At 44.5% G+C, this 21,759-nt stretch overlaps 3 protein-coding genes across 8 annotated transcripts in view; all 3 read right to left on the bottom strand.

The window, feature by feature from the left end:
- Window positions 1-1,590, bottom strand: part of LOC106937561 (zinc transporter ZIP3) — a 13,494-nt gene extending 11,904 nt beyond the window's left edge. For 3 of the 4 annotated variants that reach the window (XR_001422419.1, XR_001422418.1, XM_015019122.1), the window contains exon 1: window positions 878-1,590. The gene's annotated coding sequence lies outside the window, so the exon portion shown is untranslated. Of the gene's footprint in view, window positions 1-868 lie in introns of all 4 variants that reach the window. The other variant, XM_015019123.1, reaches the window with a different exon arrangement.
- A 631-nt stretch (window positions 1,591-2,221) lies between these two features.
- Window positions 2,222-9,121, bottom strand: sgta (small glutamine rich tetratricopeptide repeat co-chaperone alpha). 3 transcript variants are annotated; one of them, XM_015019120.1, is made up of 13 exons: window positions 9,000-9,121; window positions 6,686-6,810; window positions 6,499-6,602; window positions 6,342-6,432; window positions 6,159-6,258; window positions 5,985-6,089; window positions 5,026-5,161; window positions 4,889-4,951; window positions 3,448-3,485; window positions 3,111-3,374; window positions 2,913-3,036; window positions 2,598-2,606; window positions 2,222-2,510 (listed from the first exon to the last, which is right to left on the bottom strand). In XM_015019120.1, the coding sequence occupies exons 2-11, from the start codon at window positions 6,783-6,785 to the stop codon at window positions 2,925-2,927; spliced, it is 1,113 nt and encodes a 370-aa protein (XP_014874606.1). In that variant the 5' UTR covers window positions 6,786-6,810; window positions 9,000-9,121; the 3' UTR covers window positions 2,222-2,510; window positions 2,598-2,606; window positions 2,913-2,924. The 3 variants fall into 3 exon arrangements, with proteins under 3 accessions (XP_014874606.1, XP_014874607.1, XP_014874605.1); XM_015019121.1 differs by lacking the exon at window positions 2,598-2,606; XM_015019119.1 differs by having other exon boundaries at window positions 2,222-2,606; window positions 9,000-9,120.
- Window positions 9,122-17,267: 8,146 nt separating this feature from the next.
- LOC106937554 (zinc finger protein OZF-like) overlaps window positions 17,268-21,759 on the bottom strand; it is a 15,365-nt gene continuing 10,873 nt past the window's right edge. The window contains exon 3 of the mRNA XM_015019114.1: window positions 17,268-20,003. Within this exon, the coding sequence (XP_014874600.1) occupies window positions 18,589-20,003 (1,415 nt within the window). The 3' untranslated portion in view covers window positions 17,268-18,588. The remainder of the gene's footprint in view (window positions 20,004-21,759) is intronic.

Consider the following 21,759-nt stretch of genomic DNA (forward strand, 5'->3'; position numbering starts at 1 on the left):
CCCCTGCAATGACACGGCGCCCCCCCTAGGGGGCGCGCCCCACAGTTTGGGAACCTCTGGCTTAATGTAATGTTTTGTTTGTTGATTCTATGTTGCATGACTCTGTGTTTTCATGTTTTTATTACATAAAGCACTTTGAAACGCCCTGCTGCTGAAATGTGCTGTACAAATAAAATTTGATTGATTGATGACCTAGAAGCTAATATAAAAATACCTAAATTATAAAAAGGACTCAAATCGAATATAAATGAGTGTGTCTCATTTATACAGACTGGTAGAACAATTTCACACTGGTTCTGGGTCAATGGGTCACAAGACCTGGAAGCTATTGAAGAAAAACCCTCAATTTTGACAAAAGAATTCCTAAAAAATAAAAATTCAAAGTGAATCAAAATTCAAAAGTCAAAATGGAAAACAAATGTCTGTTCCTCATCTATAGAGACTAGCATAATTATTTCAAAGTGATTTCCGAGTTAATCCCAGCAGGAATGTTCAGTAGCTTTGTTCTGTTGCTTTCTGCTCCGGGTCCAGGTCTAACGGTTCCGAATAGAACCAGCCGGTTTAGTTTCTGTTTTTTGGTTCCTATCAGCAGCAGGTTCTGGTCCAAATGAGCGGATTCACCAGAACCTGAGCAGAGACCCTGCTGGATCAGCGCTCTTCAGTTCGGAAACAAAAAGTCCAGTTTAATTAAAAACGCCACAGCAACCTACTTCCGGTAAGCTGTCCTGCTAACAGTAGCTAGCTAAAGCAGCCAACTGGGTCGGAACCGGTCCGCTGGGTTAGAACAACGGTTCAGGACCAGGTAACTGAAGGTAACAGAGCATCTTTAGAACCACAGGAACCAGCTCCACCCCAAACAGAACCACACCACGGTTACCTGCTCGAACATCCGTCCTCTGCTCCGGCAGGTGCATCAAAACACTTCCGTTTCAGCGTCAGACTCAACGTGCACACTGATTGGTGGGTTCCTAGTGACGTAGAACCACTTTCTAAAGCGCGTTTTTCTGTATTTACACCTAAAAGTGGATCATTTTGTTCCAACTTGTGTTGTTAAAGCAGAACTGGAAATTTATACTTCAACATTTTTATTTATTTTTTATCAAAACCTTTTTTCATTCTTTTTCTTTAACAAACATTTAGAATCAAATGCTTGCCTTCTTCTTGCTGGATCCAGAATTTGGTTCTTTCAGTTTGAACATTTTGTGCAACAGGCTCCTGCGGTTTGGATGCAAAGTGATGAAACCAAGACAAAGACTTCAGAACATCTGCTCCTCTTTTAATAGTAACCTGTCTGCTGATTAGGCAGATTTAACTAAACTGGAAAATATGTTTGAAATACTTTGAAGGAATTGCTGTAACTGAAAACTGATGACCTGCCAACACTCCGGCAAGTCAAACTGCAGAGAAAGAGTCTTGCCTCGTTTCCACTGAGCAGTATGGTTCGGTTCGGTTCCATTTATAAAGTGGTCCATTGAACCGACCCAACCTACTCCATTCCTGGGCTCTGTAGGTTCACAGGTTAAAGGTCGGGTTCAGACAAAGCCACTGGCATCACAGTCCACTGTTACGACAGGAAAATGTCACCGATAGCGACAAGATGGTGAAACACTTTCTTGAACACGCTGGACCGCAAAACGACTTACAGAACCAAACCCAACAGAACCGCTGAGCGGAAACACAGCATTCAGAATCCTCCAGCCAGTCAGACAGAAACCAAGAGGAACAATCACCATCTGCTGTTCAGATCCCTGCTAATCCACCTCCTTGGCTTTTGCAGCTCCTCTTTAATAACCCATCTGTTGAAACGTTCAGGAACCAGGCAGAATCAGACCTGCGTTCTGCTCCATTATGATGTTGAACGTCCTCGCTCTCACAGATCTGCTTTAGATTTACTTTAGATTTTATTTGAGCTGTTGAAATGTCAATCGCCTGCTTCCGGTTAAATAGCTCCATTGTTGCCATGGTTACGCATTATAGCAACTGCCCAAAAGAAAAGAGCAACAGCATAGTTCTAAGTTTTGAGGCGATAAAACAAACAGAAATCTATATTTTATGAAGTCCTTCTTCTGTACGGTTTGATCTGTCTGAATCAACCTGCAGGTTCGCTCCAGATCTCTAAACTCCTCCACCGTGGCTTCCAGCCGTCATCACCAAACCAGGAGGGAGACGCTGAAACCTCCGGCCTGATCAGTTACCATGGAAACAACAACCAGAGGAGGAGTAAAATGGTGAGATGCTCTTTTTAATACAGGTGTCAAACAGCCTGGCTCCTGCCGCTCCAGGTGGAGGAGCCAGAGCTCAAACTGCCTCAGCCAGCCAGAGACCCAGAACAGGCAGAGATGCTTCTTCGGTTAGTCTGCTGCTTTCAGAGGAAATGAAACACATTTGAAGCTGTGGAAGGTGTGATGGTGGAAAAAGCTGCCCTGCAGAGACACACAGAGCTGCAGGAGCAGAGGGGGGTTGGTGTTCCTGAACAAAGCCGACACTCGCTCATGCTGCCATTACAGTTATTGAAAAACAAAACATTTCCTTAAAGTCCTTTGAGTTTTACAGTCCAATCAGAAAGGAAATCAAACCCGATGCTGCCTCCACCAAACCTGTCCAACCTGGAAGAGACAGAGAGAATCAGACCATCACATCGGTACCAACAGCAGGAATTTGGGTTATTTAGAGACTTAGAAGACAAACAATAGAATTAATGACATATTTTCTCCTTCTTATGAATTCATCACACGTCAGTTTCAAACTAACTCAGTAAATCTGTAGCTTCAAAATAAACAGCAAGTTAAATGTTTAGCTTGTAAAACTGAAGTTTGGTGGTGGCACTATCATGATGTGGGGCTGACTAATTCAAAGTAATTAAATCTTAAGGATAAGTAATAATAATCTGATCAGTAATAATCAATGCGTACAGTTCAGAAGCGTCACTGCTGCTCCTCGTTCCCGGCGCTGGGCGTCCGGTTGCGGATCTGACTCCTTAGCTGTTCGATGAGTTCGGGGTTCTGCTGCTGCATCTGCTGGGCGAACTGCTGCCCCCTGCAGGCCGAGCCACAGACTGCAGTCAACAACAGTGCCTCGGTTCAGGCCTGACTGAAGGAGCGGGAACTCACGCCTGGATGAGGCCGGACAGATCCGCGGGTCCCTGAGCTGCTGAGGCTCCGCCCACTCCTCCTCCCGCTCCAGCACCGCCGCCGACCCCCCCGCTGCCGCTGACCCCACCGCTGCCGCCGACCCCACCGCTGCCGCTGACCCCACCGCTGCCGCCGACCCCACCGCTGCCGCCGACCCCCACGCTGCCGCCGACCCCCCCGCCTCCTCCTGCTCCGCCTCCAGTCGCTCCCATGCCATATGCGCCTGACATCATCCCGGACATCCTGAGAGAAACCATGGAAACGGATCAGGGGTGGAGAGGAGGAGGAGGAGGAGGGATGAAGGTGAGAAACTTACAGCTGCTGAACCTGAGGGTTGTTCATGAGGGTCGATGCCTGCAGAGAGAGCAGCATCAGTCACACATCACAATGTTCAAGGTCAGTTCAATGACACTACCGACAGAAATTCATAAACTGATGTCATGTGAGCCAACATGGAGCTGGCTCTGTTTTCATCCTGATGAAGGCTGAAGCACTCCCATTTAGACATCTCATCCTCGTCTTCCTCACTTTAAAAGGAAACCAGTTTCAACCAGACATGACAAATATCTGAGTGTTTGTGAATCAGGAAACGGCTCTAAAGACAGTCTCAGTGGATCTTCCTGCAGCGTGTTCAGACTGATCTGGTCCAGGATCAGGATCAGGATCAGGAATATTCCCCATAGTGGATCATCCTGTTACTGGATGATAAACCTCAACGCAGCCAATCAGACCAAGCAGCTGCCATGATGGAGCAGGAAGTCCAGTGGATATTGGAGAACAGCCAGAGAAAAATGTGGATAATTTTTCTGTTAAAAAAGTTCCCAAACTGTCGCCATGGTTTCTTGGCAGTCGGCCATGTTTGTTTACTCTGAACTCACGTGTGATCTTGAGAGGTTCTGTGAGATTTCTGACATCTGAATGTCGGTGTAGTGCGACTCTACGACCAATCCTGTCCTGAGTCAGATTTATTATCGCTGATTCGGCCGGGAGGAGAAGAGTTCTCTGGTTTTTCAGACAGCAGCTGTTTTCTCCTCCTTCCCTCAGATTATGAACGCCGAGCAGCGCCATGGACCCAAGCTTCATTTATAAAACCACGATGAAATCTTTCATCCTCGTCATCATCAACAGGCTGCAGCCCTGAACTCCTTGTTTTCCACTGGAATACTGGAATTTATTTTTACTGCTTTTCTCAGTGTGTTTTTACATTTCCCTCCATCCCTGCAGTTCAGCACCGACCCACTAGCACAGCGGTGGGCAGTCCTGGCCCTGGAGGTCCGAGTCCTGCAGCTCTTAATGTCTCCCTGTCCAACACACCTGGATCCAACAGCTGAAGCTCCTCCTCAGTGCATCAGGTTCTGCTAACGACCTCAGTGTTTGACTCAGGTGTGTTGAAGTAGAGACACATCTAAAGGTTGCAGGAGACCCTCCAGGCCTTCCAGGTCCTCCAGACCTGGAGGACCTGGAAGGCCTGGAGGGCCTGGAAGGTCTCCATAGTGTGGGCTGGACCACACTACGGTCTCCTGCAAGTGTGTGTTACATTATTCTAACACACAGAGCTGTTTCCAAGAATAATTCAAACATTTCCCAATGAGTGAGTCAGAATGGCTGAACTCATCCTGTTTTTCAGATCTAAAGCTTCATAACGCTCCAGAACCCGGCCGGAACCAGCTGACCCTGTATGGTCTTCCTGTTCTCATGCATGCAGACGATCAGGTGATCATTTCTTTACTTCTGTGCGTCGGTCCGTCAGAGCTCACCATGTTCATGAAGCCGGGGTTGCTAAGCAACCCAGCCAGGTCGATTCCTCCCAGACCCGCCGACTGAAACAGAAGATGAAGAAGAATGAAGCAGAGACAGAACCGGCCCAGGTCGGACTCGGTCCGGTTCCTCTTACCGGGCTGGACGTCTCCATCTTCTCCTCGGCGATCTTCATGTTGGTTTTGTAGGTGTCGTTATCCGGGTCGAGCTCCAGAGCCTTCCTGTAGTAACCCACTGCCTCCGTGTGCTTATTGAGGCTGGCCAGCGCCAAACTGACACCAGAACCAGAACCAGAGAGAGAGGGGCAAGTCAGGAGGAAGAAACAGGGCAGAGAGGCGGAGCTCCAAACTGAGCAGAAATTATCTGAAACATCTGAATGTTTGGACGGATCAAAGTGGTTCTGAGTTCTACTGGCTTCAACCAACCAGAGTTTCCTCCAGTGGATCATCAGCCTGATGGGCTGCCAGGCTTTACTTGCCCCCTGCCAGGCTTTACTGGTCTCTGTCTGTGCTGCAACTTGATCAAGTTTATACAAATGAGCCACAAACCCAGCCAATCACAGACAGTTGTTATTCCTCAATAATACTGAATTCAACTGAATAAATAACCAGAAAATCTAAATCTGGCCCTAAGCTGCTGACATTATTGAACAAATAAAACTAATACAAGAAATAATTTTGAACCCAATGAATATTGAGTTAAGCATACAAACACTTATTGTCAATTTTAGGTCATTTTTCGTTAAATTTATTTTATTTTTAAATGTGACTATGGCCATCCTCCGGAGTCATGGGGCCTGAAGTGGAATATAACTCACACAGCGCTCTTCCTGCTAAAGTATCAGCACCACTAAGAGTCTCAACAGAGATTTGGTGGAACCTGGGAAAAGGGGCGGGGCTTAATTATTCAAACTTAAAACCAATCAGGGATAATTGGTCATTATGTGCCGGGTGTATCCGTGAACAAACCGAGCTCAAACAGAAAGATTCACCTCATAGCATCAGATTGTTGTCATGAGATTTAGTTTTTGCACTTTTACAAAGTAAACTGTCCTTTAAATCTTAATATTAATGAAGATGTTTCTGTTGGTCTCACCCCATCCGGCCGTACGCCTTGCTGTAGTTTGGGTCGATCCTGATGGCCCGCTCACAGTCCTGCACGGCGCCGGCGTAGTTCCCCAGCTTGCTGTACGCTGCAGCCCTGAAACCACAGCAGGACATGGGTCAGAACCGGCGGCTGGAGTTCCAGCTGGACCGGGTTCTGGCCCACCTGTTGCAGTAGTAGACGGCGTTCTGAGGGTTCAGGGCGATGGCCTTGGAGTAGAACTCCACGGCTGCTGCAAAGTTTTCCACCTTCATCTGGTCGTTCCCTGCAGAGCAGAAAACACAAGAAAACAGATCCACATGAGACAGATCCTCCAGAACCAGAACCACAATCTGAACCTGAACCCACCGTCAGTTTTCAGCCGCTCCGCCTCGGCTTTCTGCTCTTCTGTTGGAGAACTCGGCGCCGTGTTGTTGTTGGCATGGGACTCGGCTGGGAACTGGAAGACACAGAACCATCAGAACCATCAGGTTCCTCTGGACTTCCTCCGGCAGCAGGAACTGACCTTGGCCGTGGCCGAGGCGAAGATCTCTGGTAGCGTCATGGGAACAGCCAGACTCTGGTCGTCCGTGGAAACGTCAAAAGCCGTCTCCAGACATTGGACAGCAACTAGAAGACAACAAGGAGATGTCAGGCAGCAGAGCCCAAGCAGAAGCGGTCTGGACCCGGTTCCGGCTGTGCTCAGGACTCACCCTCCAGGCTCTCCTGTGCGTCGGAGGTCAGGTCTCCGGCCTGCAGCTGGTCATGGAGGAACTGGATGATGGAGAAGGCGAGGCGCTTGCTGTCCGTCATGGTGGACGCTCTGTGGGGGACACACCTGGACAGGGGACAGAGGACGGGCCTTCATCACATGACTAACGGGTTAGTTCACTGGTGTGGATTGAGCTGATCCAAACGGGAACATATCTCCATGGAAACAGCAGGGGGGTTTTTCTAAATGCTGTCTTGCTATCCCAACCTCTAACCTGACCTATGACCCCAAACAGAAAAGCAATCACAGACTCCATGTTGGAGCTGCAGCTGAAGAAAATTCTAGAAAGGATCTGACCTGTGCTTTCTGCCCGACTTCCTGATCAGAGCATAGCAGGCGGATTAGAAGCTGCAGAAATTCATCTCTGTTTTCACAAGACTAACGGGTTAGTTCACTGGTCCAAACGGGAACATGTCACAGTCAGATTCCTCTACAGATTTGTTGCAAAACTGACTGCTACAGGAGATTACCTTCAACGAATCTGAAGAAACTTTGATGATATTTAATTTCCTGGTTATGTTTAGCACCACCTACAGGAGAGGGGGCGTAACTACAGCAGTGTTTCTGTGTGGGCGGGGTCTCAGGTAGATGAGTATCCCTGAAGCTAAGCCTGATGGGAAATCAAGTGACCATTTCTCATGATCATAAAAAACAGAACATTTAATCAAGGACTCACTACCGTGTTCTGTCTTTAAACGCATCAGTATCCAACCTACAACATCCATCACCAGTGATGTCATCACTTTATTATTGCTGGGTTTCAGTCACGTGACCCGGACGATGTGCGAAATTCAGATGGAGTTCCGGAAGTGGATTTCTCCGGCTCAAAACCCAAAGCAAAATGGATCTCGACGAGTAGCAAATGCCCTAAATAGGCTGGAACAGACGAGGCATCTCGAAAAAATACGCGTATATTTAGGATATGATCTATATTATCTCTGTAAAAAAATAATTCTTTAAAAATCTTGAGGATTTACCCCCATCGAGGGGATCCACATAACTAACTACCAGGAGCTGCAGACTTCATATTATAAGACGAGCCAGAAGAATCAATCATTTAGTGACTCGGCACTGAGCTAGCTGCTAACAACATTAGCACTCAGAGGACAAGCATGCTAGGGCATAAAAATAATATCTTACCTTACATATGAACGCTTGTCTTTCTAAGTAACTGTCCAATAAAATATCTGAAAGTACAATTTAAATGATGCGATGGTTACCTGTTAGAAAGTCGGCACTGCAAACTGGCATTGTTAGTTTCCCCTCCTTCTGTTTTTAGCTGCAGATTGTTGATCCACTTTCTCCTCTTTTTTCGGTAAGTTTTTTAAAATTAGCTCCCTTGTGACCAACTACCTTTGAAACACGAAAATAACGTTTATCTTTCTCTCTATTAGAACAGTTGGAACAACCGTACAGGACACAGATTTTAGGCATTTTGATGTTGGATCAACAGAAATAAATGGGCTGGATTTACTTCCGGCCCTCCATCTGCATTGGATGACGTCGGTGCTACGTCATCTGAAACCCAGCAATTTAATAATGCCAAAACAGATTTCATCTAAAGGAGAAATCAGTGGGGAGAGAAATCATCTTCTAACTGAAAGGTTGTGGGTTTGATTCCAGCTTTACGTTGATGTGCCTCAGAGCAAGGCGCTCAGTCTGATGGGTTTTAAAAGCGGCTGTTTCATTAAGTTTCTGACTCGGTGGATTTATTTGATATTTTTTCTGTTTCCGTGGGTTCTTCTGAGTGGGCTCCACGCCACGCACATCGAACCGGGATTAGCCGTAAGAATGTTCTGGCACCACCGGACCCGGGATCAGCATCTGGTCCCAACTAATGATCCAGAACCCAGCTGCTGGCTCTGAGCTGAACCAGAACCGACACCCGCAGGTGTTTCGGTTCTGAAGGAGTTCGGTTCGGAGCCAGACCCAGTTTCCATGTTGGCTAACTTTCTTCTATAAGCTGGAGCCTCTAGATGTGAACATCTGAAAGCTTCCAGAGCCATCTAATACGCGCCGAACCGAGCAGCAGGTCCAGATGTCTGAACCGGAGAAGAAAATGGGTTCCTAATTCGGCGCGGTTTTCTGTCCCGCGGAGTTTTTATTGTTTTTAGGTGGAGTTCGGCGCGAACGCCAGCTCACGGTGCTATCGCCCCCAAAGCTAACGGTCCCATCAAAGTTCTGGTTCTGCCGTCAAACTAAAACGGTTCTGCTTCCGGTTCAGAGCCAGAAACACAGCGGCGGGTGGTTCCTACCTGGTGTCTCCGGGAATCAGGTGAAAAACCGCCAGGTAATCCCGACGTCAGCCGCGCTGGGTAACCTCGCTGTGCTAGCTAGTCCTGGAACTGCCGCGGAGAGATGACGTCAGCCGGAAGTGCCGTGACGTAGCGGTTTAAAAATTACCCAGAGATGTAAATATTTTTAATTCAAAATAATATGACAAATTTTCATTCAAAAATTTTCTTTACTTTTTTTTTTATTTTATTTTAATTTTAATTTACAATTTAAATTATAAGCTTTAAACAAACACAAGTTAAACCTTTTTATACCAAAGACTGTAAAAATCTTCTGTTCTCCAGAACCACAAGGTTCTGCAGTTACTAATCCACAAGAAGCACAAGCCTTTAAGAAACTGGCTACTCATCCAAGATGATTCATAGAAAGTTTAGTGGAAGGAAGGAAAAAATATGGAGGAAAAAGGTGCACAAAAAACTATCCTTGTTTTAAAGCATCCTGTTCCTCTTCAAGTTCTCTAATGAGGACTGAACCCGAGACATTAAGGACATTCAACCCGAGTCTCATCATCCAGAACCTCCAGCAGAACCCTCAGGTCCGAGAGCTACAGGCTTCCAGGGTTGTTCCGGTTCTGATCCAGAGAAACAATATCCTTCACTTTACCCATAACTATCTCAGATGTTTCACCTTATCGGCAGAACATTATGACCACTGATGTCTGGATCATTAAGCTCCAATATTACAGCAACATTGAAAAGTATTTCACATCCAAGAGATAACAAAAAACAGCAAATGATAAAAACCTGAAAAAAGAAAAATAAATCTAAATACATTTAAATTGTACATATGACAAATATTTATTCGTCTTTATTGGCATCTATAATGAATAGGTCAAAAATTGATTTCCTTTACATCATTTTACTTTTATAAAGATGAAATTTATCAAACAAATTCATATTGATAAGAAATATGGAAGAGGAATTTTTCATTTTCAAATCTGTGATAAACATTTTCAGAATAAAGAGGGGAAATCAAATTATTGTAAATGCTTTGAAGCCTTTTTATTTAGTTTAAAATAAAAATCAGCACTGTTCCTTTAATATAAGTTACATTTATATACAATTCAACAAATTCTGATCGAATCAATAACTAAAATTCCCTTTTTGTATAGTTCGGGATGTTTATAACAACTTGTTATGAGTAGGAGATTCCCTCCTCTTGTGCCTCCTGAGCTCCCGTAGTTCCCTTCACATTCCTGCTACTGAGAGGTGGGTTCAATATGGAGCCTCCGCTGCTCCTCCTCTGTTTTCTTCCTAAATGTCTCCATTTATCTTCTAACAATCACTCTGAAATGTTCAGGGTTTGCTTTATTATCTAATCGGGGCGGTTCATTTCCCATTTTAACGGTAAATATCAGTTTTATGAGCGGTTTTTGTGGAGCCAGTTTAAACGACAATTGATGCAAAGCCCCCTGGTGGTGCGTCGCGATACTGCATGTAAAATGTAGTGATTAGTAAGAAAAATGTAACAAAAATGTAAATATTATATTTTAATATTATTGATCTACATTTTTGTAATATAAGTTTTATACAAATTAATGGAGTCATTGTTAATTATATTGTATTTTAGAAAACAGCAGTATTATATTGATCAGGTGTAGAAATGGAGACATGTCCTGTGATCTGTGGTGTTTGACCTTAATGACCGTTTTTAAGAGTCTGAGGACACCAACCTGTGAAGCCTTGGAGTGGCTGCATCATGCTGTGGGGCTGCTTCACAGCAGGAACGACAGCATAGATGCTATCGGTGAATGACTGATGCCACATCTAAAGCCAGGAAGCTGAAGGTTGGACACAGATGTGTCTTCTAAACGGGACAGTGTCCCTCAGCGGCTCACCAGATTAGCTACAGTGTTGCTGAAGCTGTGGTTGTGGTGCCTCAAAAGGACAGTCCTCAGAGTTTAGAGGTCAGCTGGACTAATTCTCTGCTTTCTGGAGGCCCCAGAAGTCCAGCTGTCTTCTGGATGTTAGATGTTTCTGCTAAATGTCCTCCTTATGAACACAAGGTCCGATACCAGGAGTTTAATAATCCAGACATCAGTGGTCATAATGTTCTGCCAATCAGGTGAAACGTGTGAGGTAGTTACCTGTAAAGGCCACTAGAGGGAGGCGTTGCTCTGTCCATGTTGATGTAAAGTGCGCTTCTGTCTGTTTGTCCCTGCAGGGATGCCGTAGTTCCTGTAGGATGCCATTTTTCTCTTAGGTTTGTCCTCATGGTGAAGAAGGTGAGCAGAGATCCAGAAGTTTACATAAACCCAGTAAAAGACACAAAAAGTTAAATCAGAACAAATTGTTCTTGTTTTAGATCAGAACAAACTTAATTTTTATTTTTGTAAATGCCAGAAAACGTAGTGAGAACATTTATTTGTACGTTTGCATACATCTGCTCAGTATTTGTCTGATGTGGGTCAAATATTTTGGGTTGTCTTCCACAAACCTCTGATAGATTAACTGACACGGAGTTAGTTTGCCGTTTACCTGTGGATGTATTTTAATGATTCCTGGTTCGACTCCATGGGAAAGTCAGCAGAAATCAGCCCAGACATTACATGGTTACATTTTTACAAAATAAAAATGTTTTATTTGTATCATCTTAACTGTGAAGTATCGGGGTGGAACAAGCTGTGGGAGGAACTGGGGAACTTCATCCACTAGATGGCATCGTGAGGAAGGAACCTAATGTGAAAATATTAAAGACGTCAGCAGGAAGTTAAAACTCTGGATGGTTAGAAAATGGCTTAAGAAGAGGAAAGTCAGCGTTCTGCTGTGGCTGTCACAAAGTCCTGATCTCAGTCCTATGGAGAAGTTGTGGACAGATCTTAGATGGCCTACAAACCTGACCCAGTTCTACCAGTTCTGTTAGAAGCAATGGACCAGAACTCCAGTACACTATGAAGAGAAGCTTGAGGAAGGAAACCCAAAAGGTTTGACACAAGACATGCAGTTTAAAGACGATGCTGCTAAACATTGAGGAGATGTATGCTAACTTCTGAATTTGAAGAGAGATACAAAAAAATCTCTAGAAAATGTTCTCGCTGCTTTTCTGACATTTAGCAGATATCCAATGTTCCTGGTTCCATCTCCGGTTCCTGTTTCCCTGCAGAACGTCCAGCTGGAGCCGTCCAGAACATCAGGAAGTCTTCCTGCTGCAGCAGACACAGGGAGAGGGTCTGCCATGGCGCCTGGTTCTGGACGGGGTGGATAAGGAGCGGTCCGGTTCGTCTACCCGCAGCCTCACATGGGGAAGGGGAAGGATCTGAGCGACTTTGAGAAGGGTCAGATCGTGATGGCGCGCCGTCTGGGTCAGAGTATCTCCAAGACAGCGTCCATCGTCGGATGTTCTCGGGCCGCAGTGGTCAGCACCTTCCAGAAGTGGTCCAAAGAGGGGAAGCTGGTGAACCAGAGACTGGGTCACGGACGGAGGAGACTCATCGATGAAAGCGGAGAGCGACGGCTGGCCCAGTTGGTCCAGTCCAACCGGAAGGCCACCGTGGCTCAGATTGCCGAGGAGGTCAACGCCGGTTCTGAGAAGAAGATGTCTGAATGGACGGTCCACCGCAGCCTGCTGCGTCTGGGCCTGAGGAGACGGAGAGGAACCAGGGGCAGGAAGGACGGAGGAGGACGTGTGAACGAGGCTTCCCATCCGTCCGTCCCTGATGGTGCAACACAGGACCTCCGTTCTGGAAGCTCCGCAGCTCCAGTGAATCAGGAGGACGAATCTTCAGGAGGAACCTCAGAGCAGAAGGAGGAAGATCCGCCAGGAGGAAACTGATGATGATGATCTGGACAATATAAGTCTTTGGGTTCTGGTCGGGTTCTAGATCGGCTGCAGGAACTGAGGAACGTATCAGTGGTGAAGGCTTCCTGACCTTCATCCACCGACTGACCATCGGATTCTCTGGTTCCTTTCTGAGGGCCTCATTTATGTCCCCTGGGGCCAGAAAAGACATGTCTGCTTCCTCTTCATTAGTTCATAATAAAAATCCATTTTATTTGTGCTGCACTGAGATGATCAAAAGTGTGAAAAAAAAAACAGTTAAACTACAAACAATATAAACTGTATGTGAAAGATTCAGGTGATGTTTTTTCTGGTTCCTCAAAGTATCGGAGAGACTTTCCAGACATGAGGAGCAGAGACAGCTCCGTCCTCCATGGCGTCTGGCTGGGTCAAAACTAGCCTGGTCACTTTCTTCGTACTCAATCCAACCGTCTCTTCGGTGCTCCGTCCGATTGACCTGGATTCCTCTAGTAGAATTTCAACCGGGCCAATCAGCAATCCGAAGAAGTTGTGAATGATGATGTGGATTTTCTGCTGTTTTATAACTGTAGGCTGCCTGTAGTTTTATCAGTGGCCGTGGAGGAAGAGAAGTAAGCCGTTCAGTCCGTGTCGTTTGTTTCCAAACATCGAATTAACATTAAAAGCCGCTTCGTTTCGCAGTGGAGGCAATTTCTGGTAACCTTCACAATGTCGAACTGGGACATTACATCCATCATGGACAAATGTTAGCAATTGGGTAAATTTAAAACTTCAACAGAGTACACGCCTCCAGGAAGGAATCACTTCTCAATAGCTATGAGCCTCTGGACGAAGGTTTTACGTTGCTAGATCAGTAGTTCTGAGGTAAGGAGCAGCATGTAGGCAGGTTTAGGGGCCGGGGTGGCGACCATCATGGCTGCTGTCTTGGAGGTCTTTCTGTTGTATAAAGTTGTGGCAGATCCACATCTTCTCCTGCAGACATATACAGATATACAACTGTGTCATTAGTGTAGCAAGAGATGAGAAGTGACCCCTGAGGGACTCCACTGGTCTCTGTGCTCAATTTGCAGGTGCAGCATAAACCAACCAAAGGAAAAGAGTCTGTCTGATGGTGAAGCAGATGAAGGGGGGTGTTGTGGTCCACAGCTCCCAGCAGAGCTGCTTCAGGGCAGCGGACAGACTGGAAACCAGAGTTGTTAATGTCACTTTGTCAGAGATGGTCCTTAAGACAAGAATGGAAGATCAGACTTTAATTTGATAATTGGGATCATGAGTGGGCTGGGTGGTCTGATCCTGACCTTTTTAAGGCAGGAGGGCTGGGTCAGTTTGAGGGTCTGGGTCAGAACCAAGGCGAGGAGTGGTGTGTGTTTTCAGCAGGTGGACGATTCACTCAGCTGAAAACAGGGTGGGTGGTCATCTCTGTCTCTGGCCTGGAAGTTGATTAAACCAGACCAGCTGGTCATTCTCATTCATTTTAGGCTTGGACTTTGACTAGTCCATTCTTACATAGAATATATATTACAGCACATATAGATTTTTGGTAGAAAAGAACATCTGAACGTGATTTGAGGTTCATCAGAGTTGGAATAGTTCAGAGCTGCTCAAAACGCCGGTCGTCTGACGCGCTTGAAAAAACATTCACTGAGATCCAAAACGTCTGTAACTTTTTTAAAGATTAAAGAAATATACCAACAAAATGTGTTCAAATTAATGACCCAACAAAAATAATGATCTCAGTGATTATTGTTTCAACAAGGCGTTGAGCAATTCTGCGCGTTTCGGTTCCATCAGAGCAGGAGTTTAAATCAGCCCACCAGCCTCCGCTGTGTGCAGGGAGCGCGGATTAATAATCGCAGATTAATAATCGTGAAATAAACATCAAGCCTGAAAACCTTGTAACAACCACTATGTTTTTTTTCTGAATAAATACATTAAAGAGTAAATGTATCAAACTGTTTTGTAGAATAGTTTCTGTTATTTATGTTAAAATTATGTTCACTTTTCCAAACTGATTTTGTGCAGGTCATGCTGGTTTTAGGTCTGGTTGAAATTGGCGTGTGCGACGCTCACCGACAGATGTGTGCAGCGGGAAACTTAACTTGATTTAATGTTTAAAACACGTAACAAATCAAAGAAAAGAGATTAAACGGCAATCAAAGTTCGCCCCAGCGCCGCAGATCATGTTTTAGAAACTGGATCGAGTTGGACCCAGGAAACGCCGCCGGCACCGAGAGGAAGAAAGACGCTCCAAGTGACATCTGGACTTTACTTTTGTTTTTGGGGATTTTTGATGGTACCAGTCTTTTTCTCATCTTTTTTTTTTTTTTTTTTGGACGTTTTGGATTTTCCATTTTGGATGGGACTTTGGATTAAAACGGAAAAATACTTCCAGGACTTTGTTTTGTTTTTTGAGGATATGGAACTCTTTTACGGACATTATTCTCATTACAAAAGAACGGGAATTTTTGGACTTTTAATTATTTGAGATTTTTACTGACATAAACTGAGTGATTTAAATCTAACCTAATATTATTTTTGAGGGATTTTTGGTTACTGATCTATTTATCAGAATAACCATTATTATTTCATAGTATTGTTGTTTTTGTAATAAATTATTGTTGCTAAAAGTCAACAAATTTCATATTCAGTGGTTAGATATTTATTTTCTTATCAAATTAAATGGTGTAACATATTTTACCTGATTCCCGTGACAGATCCCCTTTGAGTATATTATGAGTTCTGTTTTAAATCAAGTTGAATTTTACAACCTCATATCGTAACGGACTGAATGTTTTGTTTCTAACGTAATCTCTGCTCGGCTTGCGGGACGCAGGCAGTTGCCACGGCAACGGGTGTGCTTAAACGACAAAGAGTGAAAAGGTCTTCATGGTTTCGAGCTGATCACCTGTTCAGGTCGTTTTGTTTACCTGTGGCTCATTACAGCCGCTGTAGTTTCTGAACGTTCAATAAACGACAGACTTGGACTAATGACCTCGTTCGTCTGAGTTTACTTCACAAACATCAAAGAGGACAAATATATTTCATTTATTCTTTAACTGACAAATGGCTACTACCGTGATAATTATATGAAATTTTATTCATTGTCTATTATTTTCTAAAAATAGTTTGGTGTTCTCTGGCATCTTGCTTTGAGCTCAGAGCCTAAGAGGAGCTTTACTGGCTTTTCCTCCATCAAACATGATATTTATTCTCGTCTCTTATTTAGTGGAAATATTGACGTTGATGAGACTTTCTCCAAAATGATGAGCTTTATCAACCTTTATAGCTCTGCTGTTGAAAATGAGGAGCAGCATTCACAGATGACATTGAAATAAAATCCAGTCCAACATCTGAGGTGATTCCTCTGGATCCTGTTGGAGGAAAAACATCCCAACTTCACAAGATGAGCTTTAACCTAACAGAGCTCTGTGGTTCCTCCTGTCAGGCTGAAGTTTCTCATATTGAGGTCAAAGTTCAGATCCACCATGACTGACTGACACCTGCTGCCTCAGTTTGTAACCAGCTTCTGACTGAGAAACCAGTAAGCTGCTCCCAGTGTCAGAATCTCACTGAGGAAGAAACTGCATCAGGTTTTCTATCACTTTAATATTTCTGCTATAACTGATGGATATTTGCATATAAAATAAGACAATACAGTTTCAATTACAATCCAGGATGTAAAATTTTTCATGTCCTGCTATCAGCTATCTTCTATCCTTTTATATCAGCAATAAAAAATTTAAAATACACACAATGTGTTAGAAAACTGTATTTGGTGACTGATATCCGTCAGGCTAAAGTGAACATCACAAATGCAGGAAAGACAGATTATCTTGGCGATTAAAAAAAACCTGCAACAAATCAAAACAGTGTAAGAGGAGCCCAACACAAGACCAGGTTTATTTATTTATCTACTTTAGAGTTTTATTGTTGTTAACAGCAGATGTTGATGGAACTGAAACTTACAACCTTGACATGACTGAGTCATTTACCGAGCAATCAATCACAAGCTTTGTGAAAATAATCAGATCTGGTTGCAGTCCGCACTCCCGACACAGGGGGCAGAATTTGTCATGAGGCTGCTGCAACTTGGAAAACCTTCCTCTGGTTGTTTCTACCTCCACCTACTGGACTGGAGTGTCAGACACTCGACAGGAAATCTATATTCCAGTTACAGAAGTTGTCAAATGACCTTGAGCCTCTGTCCGGGGTCGGCCTCCAGCGGTACCAAGGGTCCAGTTAGAAACCAGACAGATGGGCCTCCTCTGGGACATTTAGCACCATTTCTCTGTAGAACCAGGAGGAAACATCTGGAAAATGATCCCAGAAGATCCAGGTGGAGAGGTCAGAGGTCACCATTAGTCTGCTGCAGAGATTACAGTGGGACTGATGATAAAATCCCTCAAATTAAATACTGGTGTCAGTTTCAGGTCATCCATACGTCTGTTTCTGATGTGTTGTTAATGCATGGGAGGAAAACTAATCAGCTAAAGTCAACAGAACTTGAAACCAATCAATCAATGAATCAATATGTTGATACTAAGATTCAGTTTTAACGTGAGAGGAGAGAGAAATACCCAGTCAGGGTTGAACTAATCATCCCTTCATCACTAAAGGCGGTCAGGATCAGTTAGAGATGCAGCAGCCTCGTAGCGCCCTCTGCAGGCTGTCCAAAGCATTTTACCAGAGGATGTTCAACATTTTCAAACATCCCAGTGAAAGACAGGATTCAGGCTGCTGCTGCCGACTGCAGAACTAATGAAGAAATGGATACAGAAGCAGGTGAACAATTCACATCCATGTTCATAAGAATGATTGTTCAATCAGTGATGAAACCTAATGTGGTTAGACCTGATGGTTTATTGATTTTGAATTGGAACTTTAATCACCAGATGCAAATAATCAGCACGCACGCACACACACACACACACACACACACACACACACACACACACACACACACACACACACAGCTGACTGTTCAGCTAAGAACACTTTGTTTATTCCATAGAATCATTAAGGTTAGCTTGATAACAACAACCGTAACATGTTGCTCCTCTATGTCAGAAAACAACCCAGGAGGACGTTACCGGAGGAACTTCAGGAGAGTTAGTTGAACACCTTCAGTTACTGAACTGATAATCGCTTCAAAAGTAATTCCAGTTTTGTTATTTGGGACTCGAGACAGGACATTTGGGACAAGGAGATGAAATGACTGGAAGCAGGATACAGATTCCAACAACGCAAGAACTGAATAAAACTTTATATTTCAACTGTTTGTCTCTGTTAAGAAGACTACTTTAATTACTTTAATTCAGATAGGAAGCCAACAGCTAGTTTAAGCTAACAAAAAGCCAACAACAAGTTGAAGCTAACAGGACGCTATCACTTAGCTGATGCTAACAGGAAGCTAACAAGCTGGAGCTAAAAGGAAGCTAACAGCTAGATAAAGCTAACAGCTAGCTGAAGCAACCTTGAAATTACTCCAAATACAGTTATACAAAAAACCTTTTTATACTAAAGACGCTGAAAACAGAAACAGGAGAAATAAATTCTTCATATATCACCATATCTTATTTATGGATTATAGGCACCCAGAGAGCTACAAGAAAAAACTTTTCAGACCCCCGAACATGACAATTAGTCCATCTCTGAACTACAGACATGGGAACATGCTGAGGTCCTGGAGACCCACCTATAGACCAGTCCTGTCCATCATGGCACCTCCAGGTGTTGCTGAAGAAGACGCCTCCAGGCGGAGCAGAGTGTTCAAGGGGATGCTAGAGTCCCCAGCTAGCTGTGTGTTGTCATGTGAGCAATTAAGTTACCTTTCCTCTGGAAGCGCTTTCCACAGGAGAGACATAGGAACGGCTTCTCGCCTGTGTGTGTCCTCATGTGAACGTTCAGATTCCCTCTCTGACAGAAGCTCTTCCCGCAGGTCCCACACTGAAAGGGTCTCTCACCAGTGTGCGTCCTCATGTGGGCGATCAGGTTGAACTTATTGTTGAAGCTCTTTTCACAGGTGAGGCACTGGAAGGGTTTCTCACCTGTGTGGGTCCTCATGTGAGTGGACAGGTCGCAGCGTTCGCTGAAGCCCTTCCCACAGACATGACAAACGTAGGGTCTGGTGCTGCTGTGGGTGCTCAGGTGAGCCGTCAGGTTGCCTTTCTGGCAGAAACTCTTTCCACAGGTCAGACATTCAAAGGGCTTCTCGCCTGTGTGTGTCCTCATGTGAATGGTTAGATTCCCTCTCTGACTGAACCGTTTTCCACAGGTGAGACATGGGAACGGCTTCTCACCCGTATGGGTCCTCATGTGAGTGGACAGATCGTGGCTATCGCAGAAGCCCCTCCCACAGACAGGGCAGGGGAACGGCCGGTCGCTGCTGTGAGTCCTCAGGTGGGCCGTTAGCTGACCTTTCTGGTAGAAGTTCTTCTCACAGGTGGGACAGTGGAACGGCTTCTCTCCACGGTGGATCTTCACATGTCTCTTGAGGTTGTCCCTCTGGCTGAAGCACTTCCCACAGGTGAGACACTGAAAGGGTTTCTCACCTGTGTGCGTCCTCAGGTGACACGTCAGGTTGCTGCTGCTCAGGAAGCTCCTTCCACACACCTGGCACCTGTATGGCCTCTCACCTGAGTGGACCCTCTGGTGGAGACTAAGGCTGAGCTGGTGGGCGAAGCGCCTCCCACAGGCAGCACAGGGAAACGGTTTCTCACCTGAGTGGCTCCTCAGGTGGACTGTCAGGCTCAGCTGGTTCTTCAGGCTCTTGCTGCAGGTGGGGCAGGTGAGGGGCGTCTCTGCGGCGTGGACCCTCAGGTGTTTGGTCAGATAGCGCTTCTGGCTGAAACCCTTAGAGCAGGTTTTACAGAAGTGCTGGTTCTGATCCGTTTTGGGAGTTCTAGCCTCTCTACCTGGATGCCGCTCTTTGTTCCTGCTGGTTCCTTCCTGTTCTTCAGCCTCCAGAGTGACTCCAGGGAAGTTCTGGGCTCTGGTTGGGTCCAAATCAACAAGGTCTGGTTCCTCACTGGCATCAGCCTCCTCCTTCAGGACAACCTGCACTTCATCCGGGCTGCTGCACTCATCATCTGGTTCCTCCTTGATCCGGAGAAGTTCTGGTTCCTCATTCAGAGGTTCCGGTCCAGAGATCCTCTCCTGGTTCTGGGTGAAAACGTCCTTCTCACTGCAGAGACGACGCTGCTGGACGCCTGAAGGACAGAAGAAAAACATCTGGATCTCATCAGAACCGGTTTGACCCGTTAATCAGATTACTTGCATTTACTTCTAGAGCAACTTTTATTTCCTTAAGTCATTAATTAATATTAATAAACACACGATGTGAGGGCAAGTCTGTATTTCAATGACTTGATGCTGAGGTGTGTAGAGAATATTAAATCTTTGTTGAATGTTATACTGATGCATAATCACACTTTGTTAGTTACATGGAGAACACAAGTGGGGCCTTGCTCTGTTCTGCGTTCCATCATTTGGTTGAATTTGGCCATGATAGGCTTTAAGATGCATTAAAACCTCAGGAATAAAACTGGATGAGAGGGGAGACGAACCAAATGGTAGTTAACGTTATAACTTCATCCCAGGACAGGACCTGTGGGTACAAATCAAAGATGTTTTCCCAAAGCAAACATCTTTGCTCTATAGCCCCCAGTAACTATTTTTTATTGCCACAGTTCTCGGACAATAGGGTTGGATGAGCCTGGTCTCAAAGCGGGGCTGGGTGCAGCAGAGAGCAGAGCAAGACCAACGGGGCTTGTTATACAAGAGGAGACATACAAAGGACTTCAACGGATCCATGATTATTTGTAACTATCAACTTTATTTGGGAAATATTTAAGTTAGAGGTAAAAGAATACAGTAACAATATAGTAGATTATTTAGTTTTTATAAATTTTAATAAAATATTTTCACAGGGATGTCGCCAGGTTGTCCACGCTGCAATGCATTCTGGGTAAATGACGTAATGGTCCAACACAGTTCTGCACCTCGCTGAACTGTGTGCAGTTAGTCAGAATGTTCTGCTTCGTGTGATGAGCTGCAGCTCAGCCCATCTGTCTGGAACTTGATAAACGGTTGAAGTGTGGCTCAGTGCCTGATGTTCTAATTGTTTTTGTGTTAACTGAAATGTGATTGAGACTGCACTTTCCCCCACCCCTTTAGGCAGTCCCAATCTGTGTAACCAGGGCACAGTTAATCTCTAATTAAAGAGGTAGCGCGAAGGAAGAGACTCGGAGCACTAGACAATTGATTGTAACTGAGATCTCTTTTCTGTTGCTCTCCTCACGAGTTCAGATCTAAATGAACCCTCTCCTCTCTTTTTGTGACTGTGTTGTAATAAGTGTTGTAGGTTTTCAGACCTAACACTGGCTCTTCTGGAATCTCCTGCATCAATGACCCTCAGCTGGAGACATGAAAGTGTCCAACACAATAAAATATTTCCTTTTTTTTAAACACAAGTATAAATGTATAAGATGCTAAACATTGTTCGTTTTAATTTGTAATTCTTCTTTTAAGTTCTCATGAAATTGTTGTTTTATTCTGGTATGATCATGACTTTGTTGAACTATTTTTGTATTTTACAACTTTATTCACTTATTACAATTTTTTTCTCGTATTATTCCGAGTTTTGAGAATAAATTATTACTTTATTCTCATATTATTACGACTTTAACATTATTATGACTTTATTTTTGTATTATGACTTTGTTAAAAAGCGTTATTTTCGGACAACTTTATTCTCTTTCTAGTGTAAATAATGTTAAACACACGTCTAGTACTTATTAGACTTTATTCTGTTCAGTAAAAAATTATAATCTTAGTCGGACCCTAATAGTTCGTTGAGTAACTTGTTGCAGTTGTCTCCATATACTGTATGGGTGCGTTCACACTGCAGCCTGAAGTGACTCAATTCCGATTTTTTTGCCGGCCGTTCACACTGCCAGTAAATGC

The sequence above is a fragment of the Poecilia latipinna genome, unplaced genomic scaffold (assembly GCF_001443285.1).
Source record: "Poecilia latipinna isolate Pla-1442-1.1 unplaced genomic scaffold, P_latipinna-1.0 Scaffold2377, whole genome shotgun sequence".
Taxonomy (NCBI): Eukaryota; Metazoa; Chordata; class Actinopteri; order Cyprinodontiformes; family Poeciliidae; genus Poecilia; species Poecilia latipinna.